This window comes from Hydra vulgaris, chromosome 12, assembly GCF_038396675.1.
Source record: "Hydra vulgaris chromosome 12, alternate assembly HydraT2T_AEP".
NCBI classification, from domain to species: Eukaryota; Metazoa; Cnidaria; class Hydrozoa; order Anthoathecata; family Hydridae; genus Hydra; species Hydra vulgaris.
The window spans coordinates 56,357,313-56,380,277 of NC_088931.1; the positions used below are offsets into that span (position 1 = coordinate 56,357,313).

At 29.3% G+C, this 22,965-nt stretch overlaps 1 protein-coding gene across 1 annotated transcript in view; it reads left to right on the forward strand.

Moving 5' to 3' along the window:
- The first annotated feature begins 1,920 nt into the window (after nucleotides 1-1,920).
- LOC105850855 (glutamate receptor ionotropic, NMDA 2A) overlaps nucleotides 1,921-22,965 on the forward strand; it is a 28,469-nt gene continuing 7,424 nt past the window's right edge. Inside the window, exons 1-2 of the mRNA XM_065813793.1 lie at nucleotides 1,921-2,324; nucleotides 16,447-16,979. Coding sequence (XP_065669865.1) covers nucleotides 2,019-2,324; nucleotides 16,447-16,979 — 839 coding nt within the window. The 5' untranslated portion in view covers nucleotides 1,921-2,018. The remainder of the gene's footprint in view (nucleotides 2,325-16,446; nucleotides 16,980-22,965) is intronic.

The following is a 22,965-nucleotide window of genomic DNA, read 5'->3' on the forward strand; positions in this document are numbered from 1 at the left end:
TTGGAATGAGAAAAGGATGGACGATAATATTACAAAGCAATATAATGCAAAAGGTTTAAAAAAAAACTTATCAGAATTTTTTAATAAAATTCAAAGAACCTACTCGAACAAACCTCTTTCGCGTTCAACTTCAGTCGCAACTGGCTTAAATGAAAAAGTTAGAAATGAAAGAAAATACAGTGGAAACTTATTCGATGTTAAAAGTACGTATTCTAAATCTGTTATTGCACTAAATTTGGAAACAAATAATGCATGCAATAATGCATGTAACAAAGATATTTCAAAAAACCTTTTTTTGAAAAAAACGACCCGTAAAAGCTCAAATACTTCATTAAGCTCTGGTTACTCTTCGGTAAAACCTTATAGCATTAGTTCTTACGCTTCAATATCTGAAGTAGACGAAGACGAGTACTTAAAAAAAAAGAGTAAACTAACAAACACGCAAAACTTTGATAAAAACTTCCTTCTTGTTAATCTTAAAGCAAAATTTAGCAACATACAACAGCATAACAACCAATTAAATAACAACGAGTTTTATAACGACAACGTATCGCATAACAACCATTCACAAAACGAAAAAATTAGCTTATCGCAAAAGTTATTTGAACCTAACAACTTTGTAACCACCGATAAAATTAATCTTCGTGAAGTAAATGATAAGATTTTTTACAATAATTTTAATGGTAAGCAAATAAAAAGTAGCAATGCGAACGCAAAAGAAAAAAGTGCAGCTACTGATGACGCCACTATAAGCGAAAGCAATCTGTCTAAATTTGATGTTGAACTAAGAAAAATGGAAGAAAAGTCGTTCAATTTATCAAATAACAAAAAACATCACCGATACAACAGCATAAATCAAAGTCAGACGCCGAATTCCTGTAATGATCACTCTAGCACCATAATTTCAAGAAAAAACATGTTTTCTTTGTTTCCTTCTGAAAATTCGCAAGTAACATTTACTGAAGCTATGTTTAAAGTTTTAATTTTTAACGAAACAAAAGCTATTACTTCGAACAAAATGTTACGCGACATGAAAATATCCAGCATTTGCAGAAAGATCTCCAAAAGAATAATGGAATCAGTAAAAAGAAACACTAAAGATAATTTTAAAATTGTATGTAACACTTATATGGGTGCTAAAATAGATTCGATAAACAATTTTGTGCATGTTTCAACATCATGTCAAGCCGAGTCCACAAAAGATATTTTTTTGACAATACCATACGAAGCCGACGATTACTTTATATGGGTAACATTAATAATCAATGCCATAGGATAATTAAATTTTATTTTTTCATTTTATGTAAAGTTATTTCAAGTATAAAGATGCGTTAGCGAAAAAAAGTTGGATAATTAATACATTTTATTTGGGTAAACCTGTAGTAGCTTTTTATATATATAATATATACATAATATAAATATTTAATATATGCAGTGTGCTTAAAGAAGAATAAAAAATTTTTATAAACAATAAATGCTTTTAAATCTTATAAAATTTCTTACAGTCACAAAAATTGTATTTGAATAAATCGGAAATAATTGTTTCGTTAAGGTGGTACCGTTTAAAACTTTAAGTGAGAAATTTATTTGACAGTTTAACAAATAATAATATATTTTTCTATTTGATACTTCAGAAATAAATTAAAAGTTTAAATTTAAACAATACTAGACATTGCTGTATTAAATGTCTTTGTGGCAACCTATACTTTCTAGACAATACTAATTTTTGATACGATAGTGTAACATTCAAGTTTTTCCTTTTTCCATTTTCCAAAAGTAATGGGAATTCTTCAATAGAAATAATATATTAGGATTGTTTATTTAATTTAAAACAATTTTATTCAATTATTTAAATTTTTTTATTAAAATCTAATTTTAAAAATAAGCTTTTGAGTTTAATATATCAAAAAATTAAAAGAAGAAACAAAAACACTACGTGGTACGATTTTACTTTCAGCGATATCGTAAAAAAAGCTCTTAATATTTACATATATAAAACGCAGGATCTAACTTAAGAGATGGGTATTGTTGCGAAAGTTTATGTCCATCTATGCTTAAGCACAATTATAAGTTGTAAATATCTATTTATAAGTGACGAAGTCTGCCTAAAAACGTATACTGAAAGAAACGAGAATTTATCTCGTTTTGAGATCTTAAAAATAACCAACAAAACAACCGTTGATAGTTTAACAGCATTCTTTAAAAACTACGGCGACAACATTACGGCTGTGTTCTCTTTTACTGAACACGCTCAACTTATCAAAAGCATACATTTTTCTAACTATGAACGTTATTACAGTTTCGGAAGTAATCGAGCGCATTCCGTAAGTTTATATCTTTTTATAACTTTATAGTTACCTTTGTTTTTGAGCTTTATATGGCGTTACTTTTTGCCATTGTTTGATAGACTTCATGCTAATGGATTTACCTTCTTATAAAAAACCTTTTTTTTTATATTACTTCTTTTTCTTAGATTTTTAAAGCAAATTATAGTAGCTTTTAAAGTACTAACTGTTTACTGAAGCTAACAAAAATATAATAAAAAGTTCCATTAAAAACTCAACTAAATAATAAAAGTTGTTAATTTAAAAAAATTTCACTTTGTTTTATAAGTAAACTACGCAATCAACTATATTTTAGGTGATTGATAACTGGTTTTAACTGGTTGATAACTGGTTTTTTAATTTATTTTTACTCTATACTAAGTTTGTCATTTTCAGTTGATGAACTTTATTTTATTTTATTTTATTTTTTTCTTTTATTACAAAATAATAAATATTTACAATTTTTTATAACATTAACTAAGTTTTTATGTTTTTACAATATATGGTATTACAAAGCTAGCGTAAATATATACATTTTTTGTTTTTTTAAATTTTATTACATTATTTTTGAATTTTTAATTTTTTATTTTTTTATGTTTTTTGATTTTACATTTTTTTGCGTTTTTTGGTTTTATATTTTTTTGTATTTTTTTGTTTTTAATTTTTTTTTGCCGTTCAAAATAGGTTAAGGAGAGGTTCATAAGGAAAAAGAAAGATTTATATCTAAAAAAATTTAAAAAAGGAATTACAGGACTTTTACATAAACATTACGTTACGAACACTATAGATAAAAAAATTAATGTGCTAAAATAATATTTCATATATTAAGGTCTGGCAGTGATTTGCTAATTTTATATAATAATAAGTTTGTTGTATAACATAAAAAAATTGCAAGAGGGAAGAAAGTCTTTACTAAACATACCACGAGCCGTTGTTTTATTTCAGCTCATATGTTTAGTTTCAGACTTCCATTCTCTACTTGACAGAAAACATTTTTTATACAAAAATACTCACAGAAAATGTCCGCGGTGTTTCTGCGGACATGATAATTATATTTTAAGGTAATAATATGCCTGATGTTCCTGATTATTACCCTGATCACTGCCATTGGGTCAATTTTTTTGTTACTAAACATGTGGTGGCATCTACTGTTCCATATTGCACTCATGATGGTTTGAGTGAGTGTCAACAGCAGCTGCGAAGTGGGGCTTTTCTCCGATAAACTCGCTGTTTCAATCGAGAAAATCGAATTTATCGGAGAAAAGTTGTTTCGGGATGTCAAGGAGTTATATATATGTTTAAAATATTCCCAAATTTCGACAGAAGGAGGACAGTAGGCAAAGATATGCATGTTGTCCTCGATTTTACCACAAGTTTTGCATTTGTTATTTTTGACGATCTGTTGCCTTGTGCTTTTGGCTAGCAAGGCCGCAGAAGGTAAACTGTTGTGTAAGAAACGAAAGAGGATGTTTTGAGTCGGTCCGCATGCGTGGGAGGTGAAGTTTTTTTTCCAAATTTGGGTCCACGGCATTGTTGTTTTTGTTGAACTGTTCCAAAAAAGTTCTGCTGGCACGACTGTCTTTTTGTTTTTTGCCACTTCTAAGTAAAATTTTTTTGTTGTTTTTAGGGGGATGTTAAAAAGGGACCCGTTTTTGCCTAATATTTCTATTGTTGTTTTGTAGTACTGAGACGTTTTGTTGTCCCAGTGTTTTGGAAAATTGTTCTGCTTTAAAAAGTTCCAGCTTAGGTTTTGGTTCGTAAATTTTATAAGTGAACTCGCCAACCAATACTTTGAAAAGTAGTAATAATCGTGAGCTTTGTCCTCTTCGCATTCTTTCAGTTGAAAGAGTGTTTTGAGGCCAAGTGCAAGACTTTGCTCCTTCGGTGATAAAATTCCGAGACCCCCGCTTTTGACGGGTAAGAAAAGTGTCTCTCTCTTGACCGGATTGTAATTGGTCTTTTGCCACAGATTTTCGAAAATGGCTCTGTGCAGACGTTCTATTACCCATTCGGGAACGGGCAGCACGTTTGCCAGAAACCATCCTTTTGACATTGCTAACGTATTTATCAACATAGTCTTTCCCCTAAGTGACAAAGTACGTAGTCCCAGAAACTTGAGTTTTTTCTCTATTTTGTTTAGAGTTACTAACCAGTTGAAATTGGTAGTATCGCTCAGTCTGGTGTAAAAAGTAACACCTAAAATTTTGAAACCGGTGTTGTTGTTCCACTCTATGCCGTCCAATTCCGGGTACATTTTGGGATCAAAACCCCCTAGGGCGAGACCCTTGGTTTTTGAGGCATTGATCACTGAACCACTTGCTTTTTCAAACAGTTTTACTTTTTCGAAGAAACAACGGACTGATTTTACGTCCCTGGCAAAAAAGTTCGAATCGTCTGCGTACTGCTGTATTTTAAGGGGTTTAGGTGTACCTGGTAGCGGGAAACCCTCTATTCTGCCATCTGCTCTGATCACCAAAGCGAGAGCTTCGGCGACAAAAACATACAGCAAGAGAGAGAGGGGATCACCCTGTCTTTTATTCCTTTATTTTATTTATACTTTATTTTATTCCTTTATGTTATCGAAATAAAAATGTTTAACTGTACAGTAGTTAAGCTGACAATTAAAAAAATCAAATTGTATTATTACTTGAAAGACGCATAAACAGGTTTTATAAAACTTGTGGTTGCAAAAGTTATTTATTATAGTTGTTGCTGTCCTTTTTATGTACACAAGTATTTTGATTTTAGTACCTCTTTTAATAAAGAATACATAAAGCAAATTGCAATACTTCGAAAGTTTAAAAAACGGTTTTAATGCACAGTTTTCCAAGATTTTGCATTTTTGCGGCAGACTAAGTGCGGCAAAAATAGTGTTTCTTTACTAGGTGTTTAAGTCTGTTATGTTAATTATACGATTGCCAGTGAAGATTATTGTACAATTTTGTGACTGTCTTTTACCTGTAAGCAGGAATTTTGTTTTATAAATGTGTAGTTTTATATAATTTGACTTGCAATAAACGTTATAAGTATTTATTATTTTTTTAAGACCAGATAGAGTTATGTTTAGAAGTACGACAATATACTTTTTTGGTTTTAGCACAAGTGATGATAGCTCACTTGAGCAGAGACCATGGTAGTATTTGTAGAAAAAAGAAAGAGATTTAACTTTACAAAGATGGACTCCAGCTTGGAAACTAGAACAGGTCAAAAAAAAATCAGGAGTGAGAATATAATGAGCAAAATATAGAAATGCAACCTTACAAGTTCTAGCTTTGCAGTGAATTTTATACATGGCTTCCATAAGATGTCTGATCGCTTTAATATTGCGATATGAAAGGAATTAATTTTACAATTTTTAAAGGTTTAACTTGATACACCATAGGAGGCATATTTATGGAGAAGATATTATCAAAAGTCTTTGATATACCAAGAGCAATAGCCTTATTTTCCATTATAACGGGTAATAAGTCACTCGTAGAACAATATGATTGAATTTATATTGATTGTCAGAGAGTAAAATGTTAGACTCAAGATGAGATATTAAAAGTTTATTAATTAAATTTTTGAATACTTTGCTAATAGTAGTGAGAAAACTGGAAAATAGTTACATGGGTCTGAGATCCAGTTTTTTTTTACATTGGAACCACAGATGTCATCTTCTAGCAGGAAGTAAAATAAATTTCAGTCACTTGCTAAATAGTGTAGAGTGTAATAAAGAGAGTTCTGAAAAGACTTTGAAAGAATTGTGGCAAAGCTGTAATTACTAAAAAAAAACTTTAGCCACAGAAGCAGAAGTTATGTAGATGTCTAACAGTGGATAAATTTTCTTTTTTTTTGAGATGACAGGAAGAGCGTAATTGTTAGATTCAAAATATAAGATAGAGTAATAGACCTTTGCAAAGATTTTTTTTTTCCTTCTCCTTTAGAGAGGTAATAAGATTAGATTTATGTATAAGAAATGTATATGAAACGAGACACAATTCAACAATTGAAGGTAAGTTATTAGGGTTCTCTAAAAATTGAGTCACAAATTAACTCATAACTTTAATCTTTTATTAAGATTAAGAAAAAATATATGTCTTTCTTAATCTTAATAAGAGATTAAGAAAACAATTTTAAGCTTTTTTTTCAGCAATGTCATTGGTACTTGATGAGTATTAAAGTCACCGATAGCAACAATAGTGACCAAGGAAAAAAAAGGAAGGGCTCGATTGTTTCGATCTGAAACTACATCGAATAGAGTGCATTTTTTGGAATAAATAAATAAATAAAGAACAATAAAGAAAGAAAAAAATAATAGAGCAAAAAGAAGAATAAATAAACAACAAAAAACCCAGCCGTTATTTGATATCGTTTAAATGATATTGGTGCCCCCCCCCCCCCAAAAAAAAAAAACGTAAACAATATTATTGTTTATTACTTTATTAATTTTAAAGTATTATAACAAGCAAGTTTTTGTTACAAATGCTCAACCAACATTCTGTTTATTTTAGCTAGTTCATATTGTTTTAAAGACTAAATTAATAAATAAAAACTCCTAGAAAGAATATTAAATTGCGTTAAATGTCAAATGAATGAAAATCGCGCTAAATTATATGTCGAATGAATGAAAATTAAATTTTGAATGACCTTTATTTTCTGAATAATATGACTTTTTGGTCAAATCATTCACAGGTCATTCATAGCCATTTGCTATGAACAAAAATCACCTCTTTGGTTGTTGTTTTTTTACTCAATAGAAAAATGAAAGAACGAAACGGAACAAAAACTTTATTAGAACCTCCGTTGTTGTTTTTTTCATAATTTTTTAGACTAAATGAAAATAATGATTACAATTACTTGCATAACAAAATTCTAATCTATACGGCTTAAATAGTAAATCCAAGTTATTTAATCTACAATTATATATATATATATATATATATATATATATATATATATATATATATATATATATATATATATATATATATATATATATATATATATATATATATATATATATATATATATATATATATATATATATATATATAATTGTAGAGTTATATTTAAAATATATAATTAAAACTGTTTATAGAACAGTTTTGTAGTTTTTTTTACTAAATAAAATTTTATTAGTTAAATGTTTAAAATACTTTAAACATTTGGTCACCAATAGCAACGTAAACGATTGACCATCAACACATAATAGTCAATACAAAAATTGACCATCAATACAAACTAATAGAAACTTAAAGTTTATTAAAATTGTATTTTTAAAAGATTTTAATATTCTCAAAAAAAATACTTTCAAATAAAATTTTTAATGACATTTTTAATAACATAGTTAATTGATGTGTAACTAAATTAAAAACTTCTTTTATGGATTAAACCAATGCCCGGAGCTATTTTACAGCAGGAGGCCCCTTTTCATGTTAGCATTGGATACTTAGTATAAAAAAAACAAAAAACAAAAACAAATCAATTTTAGTTACATACCAGTCTTTAAATCACTAACATATTTATAATAAAAAATAAACCTCAATAAATTTATAGAAAATGGTTTATTAACTAAACCAGGCGACACCAAACTAACATAAGTAAAATATAAAAACAAGGATTGCAGCATCGCACAGTGGGCCAAGATTGGCATAAAATAGACAAAAAATCATAATTCTTTTATTTTTGAAGTTGTCAAATTGAAATTTTTATCAGTGACTCTAGTCATCAATGAGATCTTTTTGCCTGCATCTGCAAAAAGAAAAGTTTTTTTTTTTCCAGATGCAGGCAACCTAAACACCCAAATAGAAAAGGGTGTAAAAGGCAATAGAGATTTTAGACATTTGGTTGTTTATAGAAACAGTTTTTCGCAGATTCTAAGCATTAATTGATTAAAATGTTTGCTACGTGTTAGACCCCTTTTTATAAACAAAGAAAAGTTTATTAATTAGTTTATTTTATCAGAAATCAGCGTAAAAAATGTTTAAAACTTAAAATTAAAAAAAGTTACAATAAAAGTTTATATCTTTGTTTCAAGTTTTTTAATACACCTCGAACTCTTTCTACGAGAGCCAATAATTGGATCTGAACTGCATAATAATCTTTGCAAAACATCTTCAATAGTAACTTTTCTTGAATATTTTCTCGTATAGTGTTCCTATAATTTTTGATGACTTTGTTTCAACACTCTTAGGCTTCCTCAGAAAGAAGACCTACTAGTACTGGTTTATCTTTTACAACTTGAGAACTAGGAATTAGAATTTTATGTACAATTTTAGGCATTTGGAACCATGGATACAGAAAAACGTAGAGCTCTGCTGTCTCTTTGGTATATTTTTCAAGTTCATCAGCGTTAATTTGATGTTTGCACAATAAAACACAAAGAATTACGTAGAAACATTTCATAGATTTTTATCTAAGACAAGTATTTCAGGAGACAAATTATAGTTTCGGAATACTTTTTGTGCCTTATTTCCATTATTTGTTGAACCTGAACCGCTGCTTTTTGGTACATCTGCAAATAAAACTAAGTTGTTTTTCCTTAATTAATTAAACCTAAGCCATCTTTTGTTGAACAATAATTTTTTTTATAACAATTTCTTTAGCATCCTCTCCCCTAACTTGCCAATTTCCTAATTCAATTCTATAACTTACATGAAGGCAGCATTCAAAGCACCTAATTCATGCATGTAATGCGCTCAATCCAAGCTCAGTGGAAAATATACTAGAGATTTTTTTGAGAAAAGAGCGTTTTTATTTGAAGGGGTTAGTCCACGATTGTTTATATTTGAAGGGGTCAGTCCACGAATACTTGAAAAAAATTACTTAAAGGCGAAACTATAGTAGCCATTTTTCCATGAATCATTGTGCATTCTAACTTATTTTATATATAACTATATTTGCTAACTTATTTTATATATGCTAACTTATTTTATATATAACTATATTTGCTAATAATGCTTCCTCTCCAGTATACATTGTTGTTGAATTAACTGCACAATCATTCTCTGGTTTTAATACTTGCTTCACAACTTAAAGTGTAAAAATTTAAACTTGAAGATTGAGATGAATATAATCCAATAAGAAAATTTATCACCTGTAGTATTTTTGAGATTTTTTTAAATAATATGTGATAAATTAAAAATGACTATAGTATAGATGATAATGTATCTTAGCATCGCTGAACCTTCTTTTTCTTTTTTAGTTTCAAAGTAAGTAAGTAAAATAGTTCTTCTCTTTCGACAGCAATGTTTTTTTTTTCTGAATGATATGGAATTGCACCTGTTGATCTTTCATTGACAACTAATTTAAACTAATTTAAAGTATCTGATTATTGTATTTAGTGTTAACACTTGCTATTACACAATTAAATAGTAAAAAATAATATGAATTCATTACTTTAATTTATGAAATATCATACCTAAATTGTGAAAAGAAGTAGGAAAACCCAAGCCCTAGTTTTGACTCTCGTCTAGTTTATCTGTTTCAAAACATGCATCACTTGTTTGTAGTTCTTTTTCTAACTAGGTTTCGTAATACAACTCAAATCTATCCTTGTGTATGTTTACTTTATTCCATTTTTTGTTAAATTGTTTCAAAAATAATTTGAAGTCTGCTTCAGAGATCACTGTAACTTTATAAGCATCAGGGTCGGTAACTTACTTGATTAAGTTGTTTTCCTAAGCATGAAACAAATTTCAAGTAATTTTTTATTTTTCATATATGAAAAATATATCATTATGCATAATGATTGGTAGTAAAAAGTTTCAATTTAAAAATATAATTATAGTTTTTTAAAGCTTTTAAATAGTATTCATAAAGTATCTAAGGTACCTCCTCCACCTTTTTTTTTTTCAATAAACTTTTTTATTGAAAAAAAAAATGCTTATAAAGTTACAGTGATCTCTGAAGCAGACTTCAAATTATTTTCGAAACAATTTAACAAAAAATGGAATAAAGTAAACATACACAAGGATAGATTTGAGTTGTATTACAAAACCTCAAGTCAAAACAAGGGCTTGGGTTTTCCTACTTCTCACAATTTAGGTATGATATTTCATAAATTAAAGTAATGAATTTAGAATGTTTTTTTACTATTTAATTGTGTTATAGCAAGTGTTTATACTAAATACAATAATCAGATACTTTAGTTTAAATTAGTTGTCAATGAAAGACCAGCAGGTGTAATTCCATACCATTCAGAAGAAAAAAACATTGCTGTCGAAAGAGAAGAACTATTTTACTTAATTATTTTGAAACTAAAAAAGAAAAAAAAGGTTCAGCGATTTATACAACCCGAAAGCCCTTTGTTTGCGGCACAGAGATCCCAATTTAAAAAACGTCTTTAAATATATACAAATATTAATTTTGATAAAATTACTAATTAACTTGTGTGTGCTTATTCGTGAGATTAATGTTACGAACTTAAATTGCGGAGACCGGAGTTCAATTCCCGGTTATGTCATATTGTATAATCTTTTGTTTAAATGACGGATCAAATAAAAATAAACTATACTTAAGGCGGATGTTTTTTTCAGATACCCCTCTTTAAAAAGTCCGTAAAAAACAAGTCTTAAGCGAGATCAATAATATTGAAAACAAAGTCTAAACCCAGTGTCGAGGGTAGACTACCCATACCCCTTAATACGATGGGGAGAAGCAGCAAATTTTATGCCCTTTTGCTAATTTAAGAAGTTTTTTATTTTAGCAAAACCTAGTGGTAAAATTTTGGAAGATTTTGAGACCCTAATGACAAGTTTTTTTTTTTTTGAGGGGGGGGGGGGGGAAGAGGAAAGAGGGGAGGGCACCCAACGCATTAGCCATGGCAAAACCTAGCGGTAAAATTTGGAAGATTTTGAGACCCTAATGGCATGTTTGTTTTTTTGTTGTTGTTGTTTTTTTTTTTTGGGGGGGGAGGGGGAGAGGGAGGGCACCCAACGCATTAGCCATGGCACTACTAAAACCTGTTTTTTTGTCGACTCAAAAAATAGATTACCTGAAATACGCTTTACTCAGGGCTAGAATATAAAAGGTGGCATGTGTGCATAGACGCCCGTAGGATTCTTTGATGTTCCAGATAGAACACTTTCACACATTGTGCAAACTCCAAACTTAAGTATGTTTATACCTATGCCAAATGAGGAGCCTTGTAAAAAATGGGATGGGGGAGGCCTGGAAACAAAAATCCCTAAAACGCTTGCCCACCCCCTCCCCTGCCCATATGTGAGGGCACTAATGTAGTAAAATTTTTAAATTTACTATCTAAAACTAAATTTAAATTTATCGACAGATTTTAAATTTCGTAGAAAAATATTGTAAATTACAAAAGTTGTGACCATTCAAAATTTTCACCCCCTCATTTTGGGGATCAATGTATGAAAGTGTCCTATCTGGAACATCAAAAAATTCTACGGGCGCTCATGCATGTATTTGCATAGAGAGAAACTATAACCTCTACTCTTTATACCATACATCTTTTATGTTGGCAAACTAGGATCTTTAGTCAGTATTTTAACTTTTGTATTAATAAGCTGGTAAATTGTGATAAATTAGAAAATCAAAGTACGTACTTTTAAATTGAACCCAACACGCTTTTCCCCAACGCTTTCGTACGCTTTTTGAAGACCTCCCCCCTCCTCCCTTATAGCGTACGTACTTTATGGACGATCCCTTACGTAGTGAAATTCAATTTTATAAGTATTTTCTCTTTTTTTTTAGAAAAAAAATGCATTTTAAATGAACAAGCTTAAAAATTTTCCCAGGACTCCTAAAACAAAAATGAAAATATTTAAACTACAGATTTTTTTATTGTGGGGTACTTTTAAAACTTTGCAAAAAAAAAAGTTTCGACAAATGAGTTTTTTTTTCCACAAAAAAAACAACAACTCATCTTGGCACTTATGCCAATCTCTGGCCCATTGTGCACCAGTTTATATCTGGGAAAGGGTGGGGGGATGCATAGTGAGTCAGAATTCACTTTTACTAGATAAAATTCATAACTAATTCAATATCTAATTTTGCTTAGCAACAATATATTTTTGGTATTTGCTGATATTTTACAAGTGCTCTACTCATTAAACTTGGCATGAGTATCAATATGAGGTTGCACTTCTTATAAAAGTAATGTTTCTCTTATTTAGTTGCTATGGATAGCAATATTGCTTAATAACAGATACTTTCCTTAGTTACATAAAGTGTAAAGTGATTTTTAAATAAATTTTATCGGGTTTTCAATCTACCTTTTTTGAATAACAACTAAAAATTTAGGTAACGAAAACAAAAAATAGTGCAAGAAAACATTGTTAATTTGAAATTTGTGTAGCAGTAATATCATTTGGAGATTGTTTACACTATTAAACATCTGAAAGAAAAGTTTTATGATTTGTTTGGTGTGGTCTTGATATATGCAGTGATGAAATAACAGAGTCACTGGAAACAAGAAGTCTATTAATGAGATCAGTATTTGTTGCTCTTCTGGATGTTTTTCGGATGAATTTTTGCGATAAGTCTTTATTTAAAGCCTCTTGAGATTCTTCTTAAATAAGTTCTATAGGTAAGGTAAGTCTTCGAACTTTACCGTTTCCATGTATCAATAATTTGTGCACATTTGAGATACGTAATACCATAAAAAAAGGGACACATATTGTTTAAGAGTGATAAAAAGTTTGTAACAGTTATAAAAAATTTGTAATACTGTCTTCAATAGATGAGATTTCTGAAGATATTACCAAGACAATGTAAAATCTGAATAAAAGGTTTTGATCAATTCCCATAATCCCATCTGCTCGTTCTTATACTGCAAACATTGAAGTATTGCCATCAGTCATTGAACATTGCCATCAGGCATTGAACATTGCCATCAGTCATTGAACATTGCCATCAGTCATTGAACATTGCCATCAGTCATTGAACATTGCCATTAGTTTTTTGCCTAATCACAGATACCTTTTCTTTGTGTTCTTCAGACTTTTCTTCCCACTTTCTTGATTCTTTTTATATGCAATGTGCATAATCATCTCATAAATTGAATCTATGCATGTAGACTGGAAAGTCCATAATTGAACTTTTTATGAGTATAATCTGTATTTAAGATATTCATACATTTTAGAGAGACACTACACGTTAAACAACATTGGAGGAATTAGTTTTTCCATATAACGTTGCTTAAATCTTCCTATCAATTATTTTATCTTCAGTAATACAATTTACTTCAATAAGAGATTACCAAACGTCTTATAAAACTTTACCTAAGCTTTTTTATCTCATCTAAATGTACTTCTTCAAGCAAGATTGATCTTCTTTAAGCAAGATCGAAAACAACTACCAAAAAAATGTTATTTCGATGCTATGCAAATTTGATATCCATAACAACCAAATAAATATATTATCTTTGCAAGAAGTGTGAATCTAATTTTGATAGTCTACTTAGCGCAAATAAAACTGTTATAGCAACTTTAATGTAAAAATAGGTTGTTGCTATGCAAAACTATGTACCAAAGCAACCAAATTGAAACTTATAAAATCAGAACGGGGACTTAGACAGACAAGTACCTAATGGAAACTTGAATAAGGCATTAAATACCTCAAACAAATATTAGATAGAAAAATTTATGTGAATCATTAGCTATAGTGCAGCTATAAAGTTTTTTCTTAAAGATTTTTTTTTTAAATAGTGTGATTATTAAAGTCTTACTGAGACAACAAGCTATGAAAAATTTATGCAACAAAATGGTTTTTCTTACCTCCGAATAATCTAAAATAGCATGTACCAATTTGGTGTTTAGACAACACAGATGTAATTGAAATATCACTCAATGTTGATCTCACCAAAGTTACTTATATATAGTTATAATTTTTTTTTAATTTCAATTTTCAAATGCTCAGAGTTCCCGTAACTAAAAGGTTTCGACCCCTCCCCTTTTAATTCTGCGATCTATGTATCCCCAATTTCAAAAGCCTTTCTGCAAGACAGTAGACAGATGCAGTTAACATCTGCCTAAGAATCGTTTCCCTAACAACCTTAATCACATAACTTCACTCCTTAATATGTATCTTGTCTCTGGCTTAAGATAGTGTTAAATTTCTATCATATCACCCTATCATACCACTACTTGCTACTACTCTAAAGATGAAAGACTATTCTTTTTGTGACTTTCTTTGTGACTGTTCTTGGGCTGATGCCTTTCATTTTTCCGCTGATAAATTATAATTTGAAATAATAAATAAATAATATATAAATAAATAAATAATAAAAAATATTCTTAACTTTCCGTCTCCTACATGGTCTTCTAGATCCATGCAGGATCTAGGAGATTATGTAGGAGGAAATATTTGTCTTTTCTCGTAAGTTTAAATTTGAGCCTTATTTTATTGCATGGTTTCTTGTTTACCTTCTTGAGCAGTTGCTATTTCTAATTCCAATCATTTTTATATCGTTTTTTCAAAAATAATTTTTGTTATTTTTAATTAATTAATTTTAATTTAAAATTAGTAAAATATGTTTTTCAATAAAACCTTGATTATAAAATGGTAAAATTTTCACTAAACTATACTCTTAGTTAATTTAGCAATAGTTTAATCATAAAGAGGTAGTGTTAACAAACTTTACTACCTATTACCAAACTTTACTACCTATTATTACAGCAAAAAATCAATGCAAAAAGGTGCTGTCTAATGCTAAGCTCTAATATTCTTAGTTTACTAAATTTCGTATCTTATTAGAGAAGTTCTAGAGACTTTTGGAAAAAATCTTAAACAGTGTCATTTAAAAAGGCGTCAAACACACCATTTGTTAAACATGGATCTAATCTTGTAACATAAAATAAAACATATTTACAACCTGTGATCCAGACAATATGCTTGTCATTGTCTTACAAAAGTATTTTTGAGAATTCTTTTCAATTTTCGCTAAACTATTAATTAAGTACTTGGCTGAATCTTGTTTTTCTACCTACTGGAAAATAGCATTTCTAATTCCAATTTTTCATAAACTCTGGAGAACGCACCTACTCCTCCAACTATGTTCCAATCAGTCTCCCTATTATTAGCAGAATTTTTGAGTCTTTAATCAACAAATTTCTAATATCACAAATTTCTAATATCAACCAATATGGATTTTAATCCTCGTGTTCTACAGCTGACTAGCTAACAGCAAAATGTTTCTATCGCACATTACATAGAGGCAGCGAGACAAAAGGTGATATGTAAAAAGCAATTAACATATCAAAAGCTTTCAATAAAGTTTGGCATTCCGGTCATAAGTTTTTTTTGTGTTGTGTATACGAGAAAGTTTTTGAGGTTATTTAATTATTTCTTTCTAGCCGCAGTTTTAAATGTCTTCCTTAAAAGCCAATATTCTTCGTTCTTAGTAACTTCTGGGATATTGGAAGATTCTATTCAGTGTTGTATCTTATTTACATTAATTATCTTATTAAAAATCTTACCTCTAAAGTGGCTTTTTGATGACGATTCAATTTTATGCTCCTTTTTTGACAAGAAATTTTCTCTTTTTGATTGCTTGGAACGTGCAACCGATCTTAAATTGGATTTCTATTCTGTAAACACCTGAGGCTTGCAGTATCTTGTGAATTTTTAGTTGAAAAAAACTTAGCTATTTACTTCAAACAACTTTCACATTGTTGTTGACATTCCTATAATGATAAAGGGCACTGAGTCATCTACTTTAAATCTGCTATACGCTGCTTTACGTCTCTTTACGTCTACTCTAGTCTTTAGGGATATTATAAGTTAAGTCTGTCTACAATTGTCTGGTAAAAAATATATTATTCGCCCCTAAATGGATCACTATTGTCAAATTTGGGCTGGTTCTTCTAACAATATTTTTTTCCAAATTAAAAAAAAGGATAAAAAATATTTTTTTTATGTTTCTTAAAAAAGCATTCAAAATGTTTTTTGGTTTGGTATTTTCAATTATGACTTATTGCTTGCATAATTTATTGTTTCTATTGCAAAAAAAGAAGATAAGAATATAAAATGACAGATAAAAAATACAACATTAGAAATTATAAAGATAAAAGTTATCAGTTGACCTGTTCATCTTATAATCTGTATTTCTTATCTGATGATCATTATTTGTCATCTGATGATCATTTGACATTTTAATTAAACTTTTATTTTTCAGGAAGCTCTGCAGAGGAATCTACCATCTGGTGTTTGTTTTCGTTTAAATCAACTTTACAAAGAAATTCTTACAGCTTTTGTAAAAAACATGTGGATAAAAAATAATGCCGCAATTATAGAAAACAGCTACTGTTCGAAAAACTTTTTACATACAATCTTAAAAGATCTTGAAACGAGTTACAACTCAAATATTGCATATAGTTGGACAATAATTGCTATAGACTTTAGGAAAGACAATAACACAATAATATTTGAGAAACTTTATCCATTAAGAACCACTCTTGTCAATATAGTACTAGTATTAACACCTATAGAACACTTTAGTAAGATAACGAGCAATTTAAATCTCATAAATTCTCCGAACATTTGGTTAATTCCAGACTATGAGAAAAATGTGACATTATTTCAAAATTTTCAGAAGGTTATATACTTCGATATATCAGATAATTTTGAATTACTATTTTATTCCCAAACAAACTTATCTCTTCATTTGCTTTTAAATACATATGAAGAAAGCTTAAACAACTCAAAGTAGTAAGTTTTCTCTACAATTTTTGTTAATGTACACTTCATAACTAATGATATACATGTTCATATTTTAAAATAATAGTTATTTAGTTAAAGGAATCCTTTTAATAAGTATTAACAAATTTTGAAGTAAATTGTTATTGTATTTACAAGGCCAAAAGAATTAGACATTGATTTTTTTTAAAAACAACGTCTGAAGTCCTTTTGTTTTGTCGGTTTTTTTTAAAAACAACGTCTGAAGTCCTTTTGCTTTGTCGGTTTTGAAAAAATATAATGAGAAAAGTAAAAATTAAAACAAAAATTATTATTAAATTTATTTTTACTTATTGTATGTTTACAAGACCAATCTTGACAACCATTTGAGACTAATGGGATAAACTATTTGAGACTAATGTGATAAACTATTTGAGACTAATGTGATAAACCATTTGAGACTAATGTCGTAATATCTCACTAAAATTTAAAGAAGTAAAGCCAAAACAAGATTTTTCCTTTTCACCTTTTTTTTTCCATTTTTTTTCTTTTTCTTTTTCTTTTTTATAACATGTGTTTTCTACTAAAATTTGCCTTTGGCTGAGCCTTTGATATGTATATCAAAATAAATAATGGTCCGATTACACATTTGACCGAAAAGTTTATTTTTTTATTTTATTTTGGTAGGAAGCAATCATTAAAATGTTTGTTAAATTACTTTTTTATTTAAAAGTTATTTTATTCATGTCTTGCAAACATTAGGGCACAATTTAAATAGAATTGACTTATAAACGAGAAAATTTATAAACTGAGATGCATTTTAGCTGATAACCATAGTTTTTTTGAAATTTTTATGTGTATATATATATGAAAATAATATGTAAAGGGCGGTTAAATTTTAAGGGCCGATGTTGAATGTGAACCAAACCTAAACGTACACTATTTTTCTGTATTTAATTTGTCATTTCTCAATTTCAGACTGACTCAATTTGAACCATGGAAAGTTACACAATTGAGCAACGCATTAAAGTTATTCAGGCCTATTATGAATATGGGCGTTCAAATCAAAATGCATATCGTGCACTTCGTGAGTTTTTCGGTCAATTTAATCGTCCAAATGTGCGTACAATCGGAAAAATCGTGCATAAATTTGAGCAAACCGGGTCTGTAGGAGATGTGAAAAGACCAGCGCATGCTCGTACAGCTCGTACTGCCGAAAATATCGCTACTGTTCGCGACAGTGTGGCTGAAGAGCCGTCCACATCAACTCGTCGTCGTAGCCAACAATTGCACCTATCACGCTCGTCGATGATGAATATTATGCATAAAGACTTGCGTTTACACGCTTACAAGGTGCAGTTGACCCAAGAACTAAAGCCCACTGACCATCTCAAACGTCGTCAATGGTCAGAATGGTGGCAAGAAAAGGCAACCATCGATGATCAATTTCCGACGAAAATCATCTTCAGTGATGAGGCCCATTTTCACCTTAGTGGCTTCGTCAACAAGCAGAATTCCCGCATTTGGGCGAATTTTAATCCGAGAGTGATTGTCGGAAAACCAATGCACCCACAAAGAGCGACTGTTTGGTGTGGTTTATGGGCTGGCGGCATCATCGGACCATATTTTTTCCAAAATGATGCCGGTCTGGCAGTTAGTGTGAATGGTGTTCGCTATCGTGAGATGATAACGAACTTTTTATGGCCCGAATTGGACCATATGGATGTGGAGGATATGTGGTTTCAACAGGACGGTGCCACTTGCCACACAGCTAACAAAACAAAGGCTCTTTTGCGCGAAAAATTTAATGGCCGTGTTATCTCACATCGTGGCGATGTCAATTGGTCGCCAAGATCATGTGATTTGACACCGTTGGACTTCTTTCTTTGGGGGTATTTAAAAGAAAAGGTGTGCGTTGATAAGCCAGCAACAATTCAAGAGCTAAAGGATGAGATAATTCGGCACATTAACGGCATAGAACCTCAGTTATGCCTCAGCGTCATCGAAAATTTGCACCATCGGATGGAGGTGTGCCGCCGAGGTCGTGGCGCCCATTTGGCCAATATTTTATTCCATACATAATTGAATCATACCATATTATCATAATAAAAAGATGTTACAATAAATTCCTTAATAATTTGTGTTTTATTCAAATTTAACATCGGCCACTAACCACCCTTTATATGTATAAAAATTCTAAACTTATTATATTCCAAGTGTCGGTGACCGCCAGACCTACGTTACTTTGTAAAGGTTGAAATTTTTCTGCACAAGCTTCCATCACAAGTAGGTCAACTATGGTCAACGATGGTTAACTATGTACTTTAGATTATAATGGTTTAAGCTGCTAGCAGGTACTAAAGGTATTAAAAGTACCGGTTAAATTAGGTCACATTATAAGCGTAATTTTCTTATGATTATCTTCGCAGTAGTATTAGAAATCATGTCATCTATTGCCAGAAACTTATCATGGTGGCAACTTCTTGCCAGACATCCTTAAACTTCAAAAGTTTGTAACGGTACTTACGTTATTGTATAAAAGTGGACATTTATACATGTTAGTACATTATACATGGACATTATACAAGTTACTTGGGTAACTATTAGAAAATAATTCGTCATTAGCGAGGCATTTTCTACAGTTCTAATCTTTATTCAGACAAGCATATATGTTAGCAATATTGTTAGTTTTATATCTAAAGACGTAAGAGCGTAAATCTTTGTTACTTAGCTCAACTGAAAACACAGTTAATTCCCGGTAAGTCAAACACCGGTTAACGCGAACTTTTGTTATCTCGAACTGTTTCACTTGGTCCCTTAAAATCGTCTAATTGATTACTATTAAAATTCTTCTAATAAGCCGAACCTCGGATAACTCAAACTTTGGTAAGTCGAACTAATTTTTTGTCCTCTTATATATCTTTTAGTTTAATTTGTTCCTTATTATCAGTTTGATTATATCGTCTGATAACGATAATACAAGTTCGTGATCAGATGTAGAACTAATTATACATAAAACAGTTACAAAATAAGTCATAACATAATAAAGTTTGAAAAGCAATTATTTTATAGTTTTAGTGAATTTCCTAGTAAAAGTTTGCTTTTATACGTAATTTTATTTTCAAATAATAAGGAAGTCTTTGTGTCAGTGCAGACAAAACTGAGGGAGAGGAAGAGAAGCCAGGGGACACCTTTTTTTCAAAAGACCTTTTTTTTTTAAGACTTTTCTAGAGAAAGATAACTTCTTTGGGTGTGCTCCTCTACTTCGGAACCCGTGTTGTCGGCCCTGTGTTAAACTTTTTTTAAAGTAATAGCATTAAAAAAAGTTATAAAAAAAGATAATTATCTTTTGAGTGTACAGCGTGAATATAATACGTAACTTTTTCTATGAAACATTTCTCCATTTTTTTGTTAGTATAATGGTATGTATATTTTTTTTATATATATGTATATATATATATATATATATATATATATATATATATATATATATATTATATATATATATATAAATTAGTAAAAACACTCATCTAATTTTTGATTACTTCAACACTGTGTTTCACCATCAGTAGGTTCATCAGGAAGAATCTTCCTGATTCCTGAAAAAAAACCTACTAAAATTTATTATTGCTCTGTTCTTTTAGAACATTGATCACTCTGTGTGTAGTATACACTAACATAATTTATATATATATATATATATATATATATATATATATATATATATATATATAATTATATACATATATAAAATATATATATATATATATATATATACATATATATATATAATTATATACATATATATAATATATATATATATATATATATATATATATATATATATACATATATATATAATTATATATATTATATATATTTTCGCGTCACGGTAAGGAAGGAGGCGTGAACTTTCTGGTTAAATGCACTTCCGCGGTGCTCTGTCACAAGACCGTTAGGTCTTCTTGGGGCACCTAAATAACAAAAAATATTAAAATTTACCGGTAAATTTTGAATAAAATTTTACCGGAAAATTTTCATTATTAATATATATAGGGGAGAGTGGGGCACCATGATACATGGGGCACCATGAAACAATGTAACTGTGGAGGCATCTTAAGAGTTGTGACAACGGCTTTCATATAGTGAAACAGTTACTACTAGAGCTATGTTTTGAAAAAATAATTACATCATTTGATATCATTAGGCACGCGAGGGGTCGAAATTTGTGTTTTTTTGATGGCAAAGTAATTTATTAGTTTTTAAAGTTCATAAGCTTTAAGGTATCTTATTCAATGTGTCTATCAGTATGTAACATTATTTTGTAAACTGCAATCCATAGGCTTTTTACTTTATTAAACAAAATCATTGAAAAAACAAGTTGATACTAAAAATAAAGCAATTGTTTTCTATTAGCAAGTATGGGGTAACTTTATACAGCATTTGTGGGGGGCCCTAAAACTGTAGAATAATACTCCATTGTGTCATAAACAATTCTAAAAATCATTTCCTTTAATATTTATAGTCAATTTTAAAAAGATTTATGTAAATATAACACAAGGAGATCCCATAAATTTATTCTACAAACTAAACAAATCACCTAAAAAAAGCGTATTTAAAAAATTGTTACGAAGCAAAAACCAAAAGTGTGTGTTTGTGCCCCACTCTCACCTCTCTCTCTCTCTCTCTCTCTCTCTCTCTCTCTCTCTCTCTCTCTCTCTCTCTCTCTCTATATATATATATATATATATATATATATATATATATATATATATATATATATATATATATATATATATATATATATACATATATATATATATATATATATATATATATATATATATATATATATATATATATATATATATATATATATATATATATATATATATATATATATATATATATATATATATATATATACAGTATTATAAAATAATTTCAAAACCAAATCAAAAACGTTTTATATTCATTTTTATTACAATTTTATTCATAATATAACATTATTTTTAGCACTGCTTCATATATATTTATATTGACACGAATCGACTGAATTAATTAAAGATTGGCACATTGAAGTGTTCATATATTGACTAAGGGTTTTAATTTGGACAGGCAGATTTTAGGTTTTTAAACTTTTTTTTTTCTTGCTACTTAAAATTTTTTTAAAAGATTTTCTTTCCATTATCAGGGTCATTGAGATTGTTTTTGTTTTGTTTTTTATTTTGAAAAAAATAGTTTTCAAAACCATCTTTTGAATTCATTTTTATTTCAATTTTATTACATTTTTATTACAATTTTTCATCTTAAATTGTTAAAATTTTTCATCTTAAACTGTTTTTTAATGTAAATAGAAACCAATTCTTTTTTTAACGCAATCAAACAGCAATTACTATCAGTTAAGTTACGTAAACTGAGATTTTTCTCCAAAAAACTAACATTATTGATAACAATGTGCTTGTCTAGTGAGGGTTTTTTTGAAGTTTTGAAGTAGGGGAGAGTGTGTATGAAAGAGCCAGGTTTTGAAGGAGTCAATACCATTATTTCTAACTTACTGGCATCCGATCCTAATTGTATTTAACTCTTTGTGTGGCAACACTGGATACCTGTAACCCACAAAAAATGTACAGTTCTACAAAAATAAATAGCGTCATAAGGGAGCACTAAAGATTTTGAAAATGAAAAGTAATTTTTTGGTGGTTTACTTATTTATTTTTAAGATTAAGCGTAATGTTTTATTTGATAAAAGAAACATGCAGCATTCTTATATATATATATATTTGCCCTTCATTTACACAAAAAATATTAGATTAAAGCTTTTGTCAAAATTGTTTAATTTAAGCCGACTGTTTATGCTATGAATAAGCCGATTTTTTTATTCACCTTTTTTTTATACTATATAATCGTTTTGCGCTTTAAGGACTTCATAAATTTTTCGTAATGCTTCATTGAGCTTATTCTATTGAAATTAGTTTTTTAATGACTTTTCCTAAAGTTGTAAAACATAGTTCCGTTT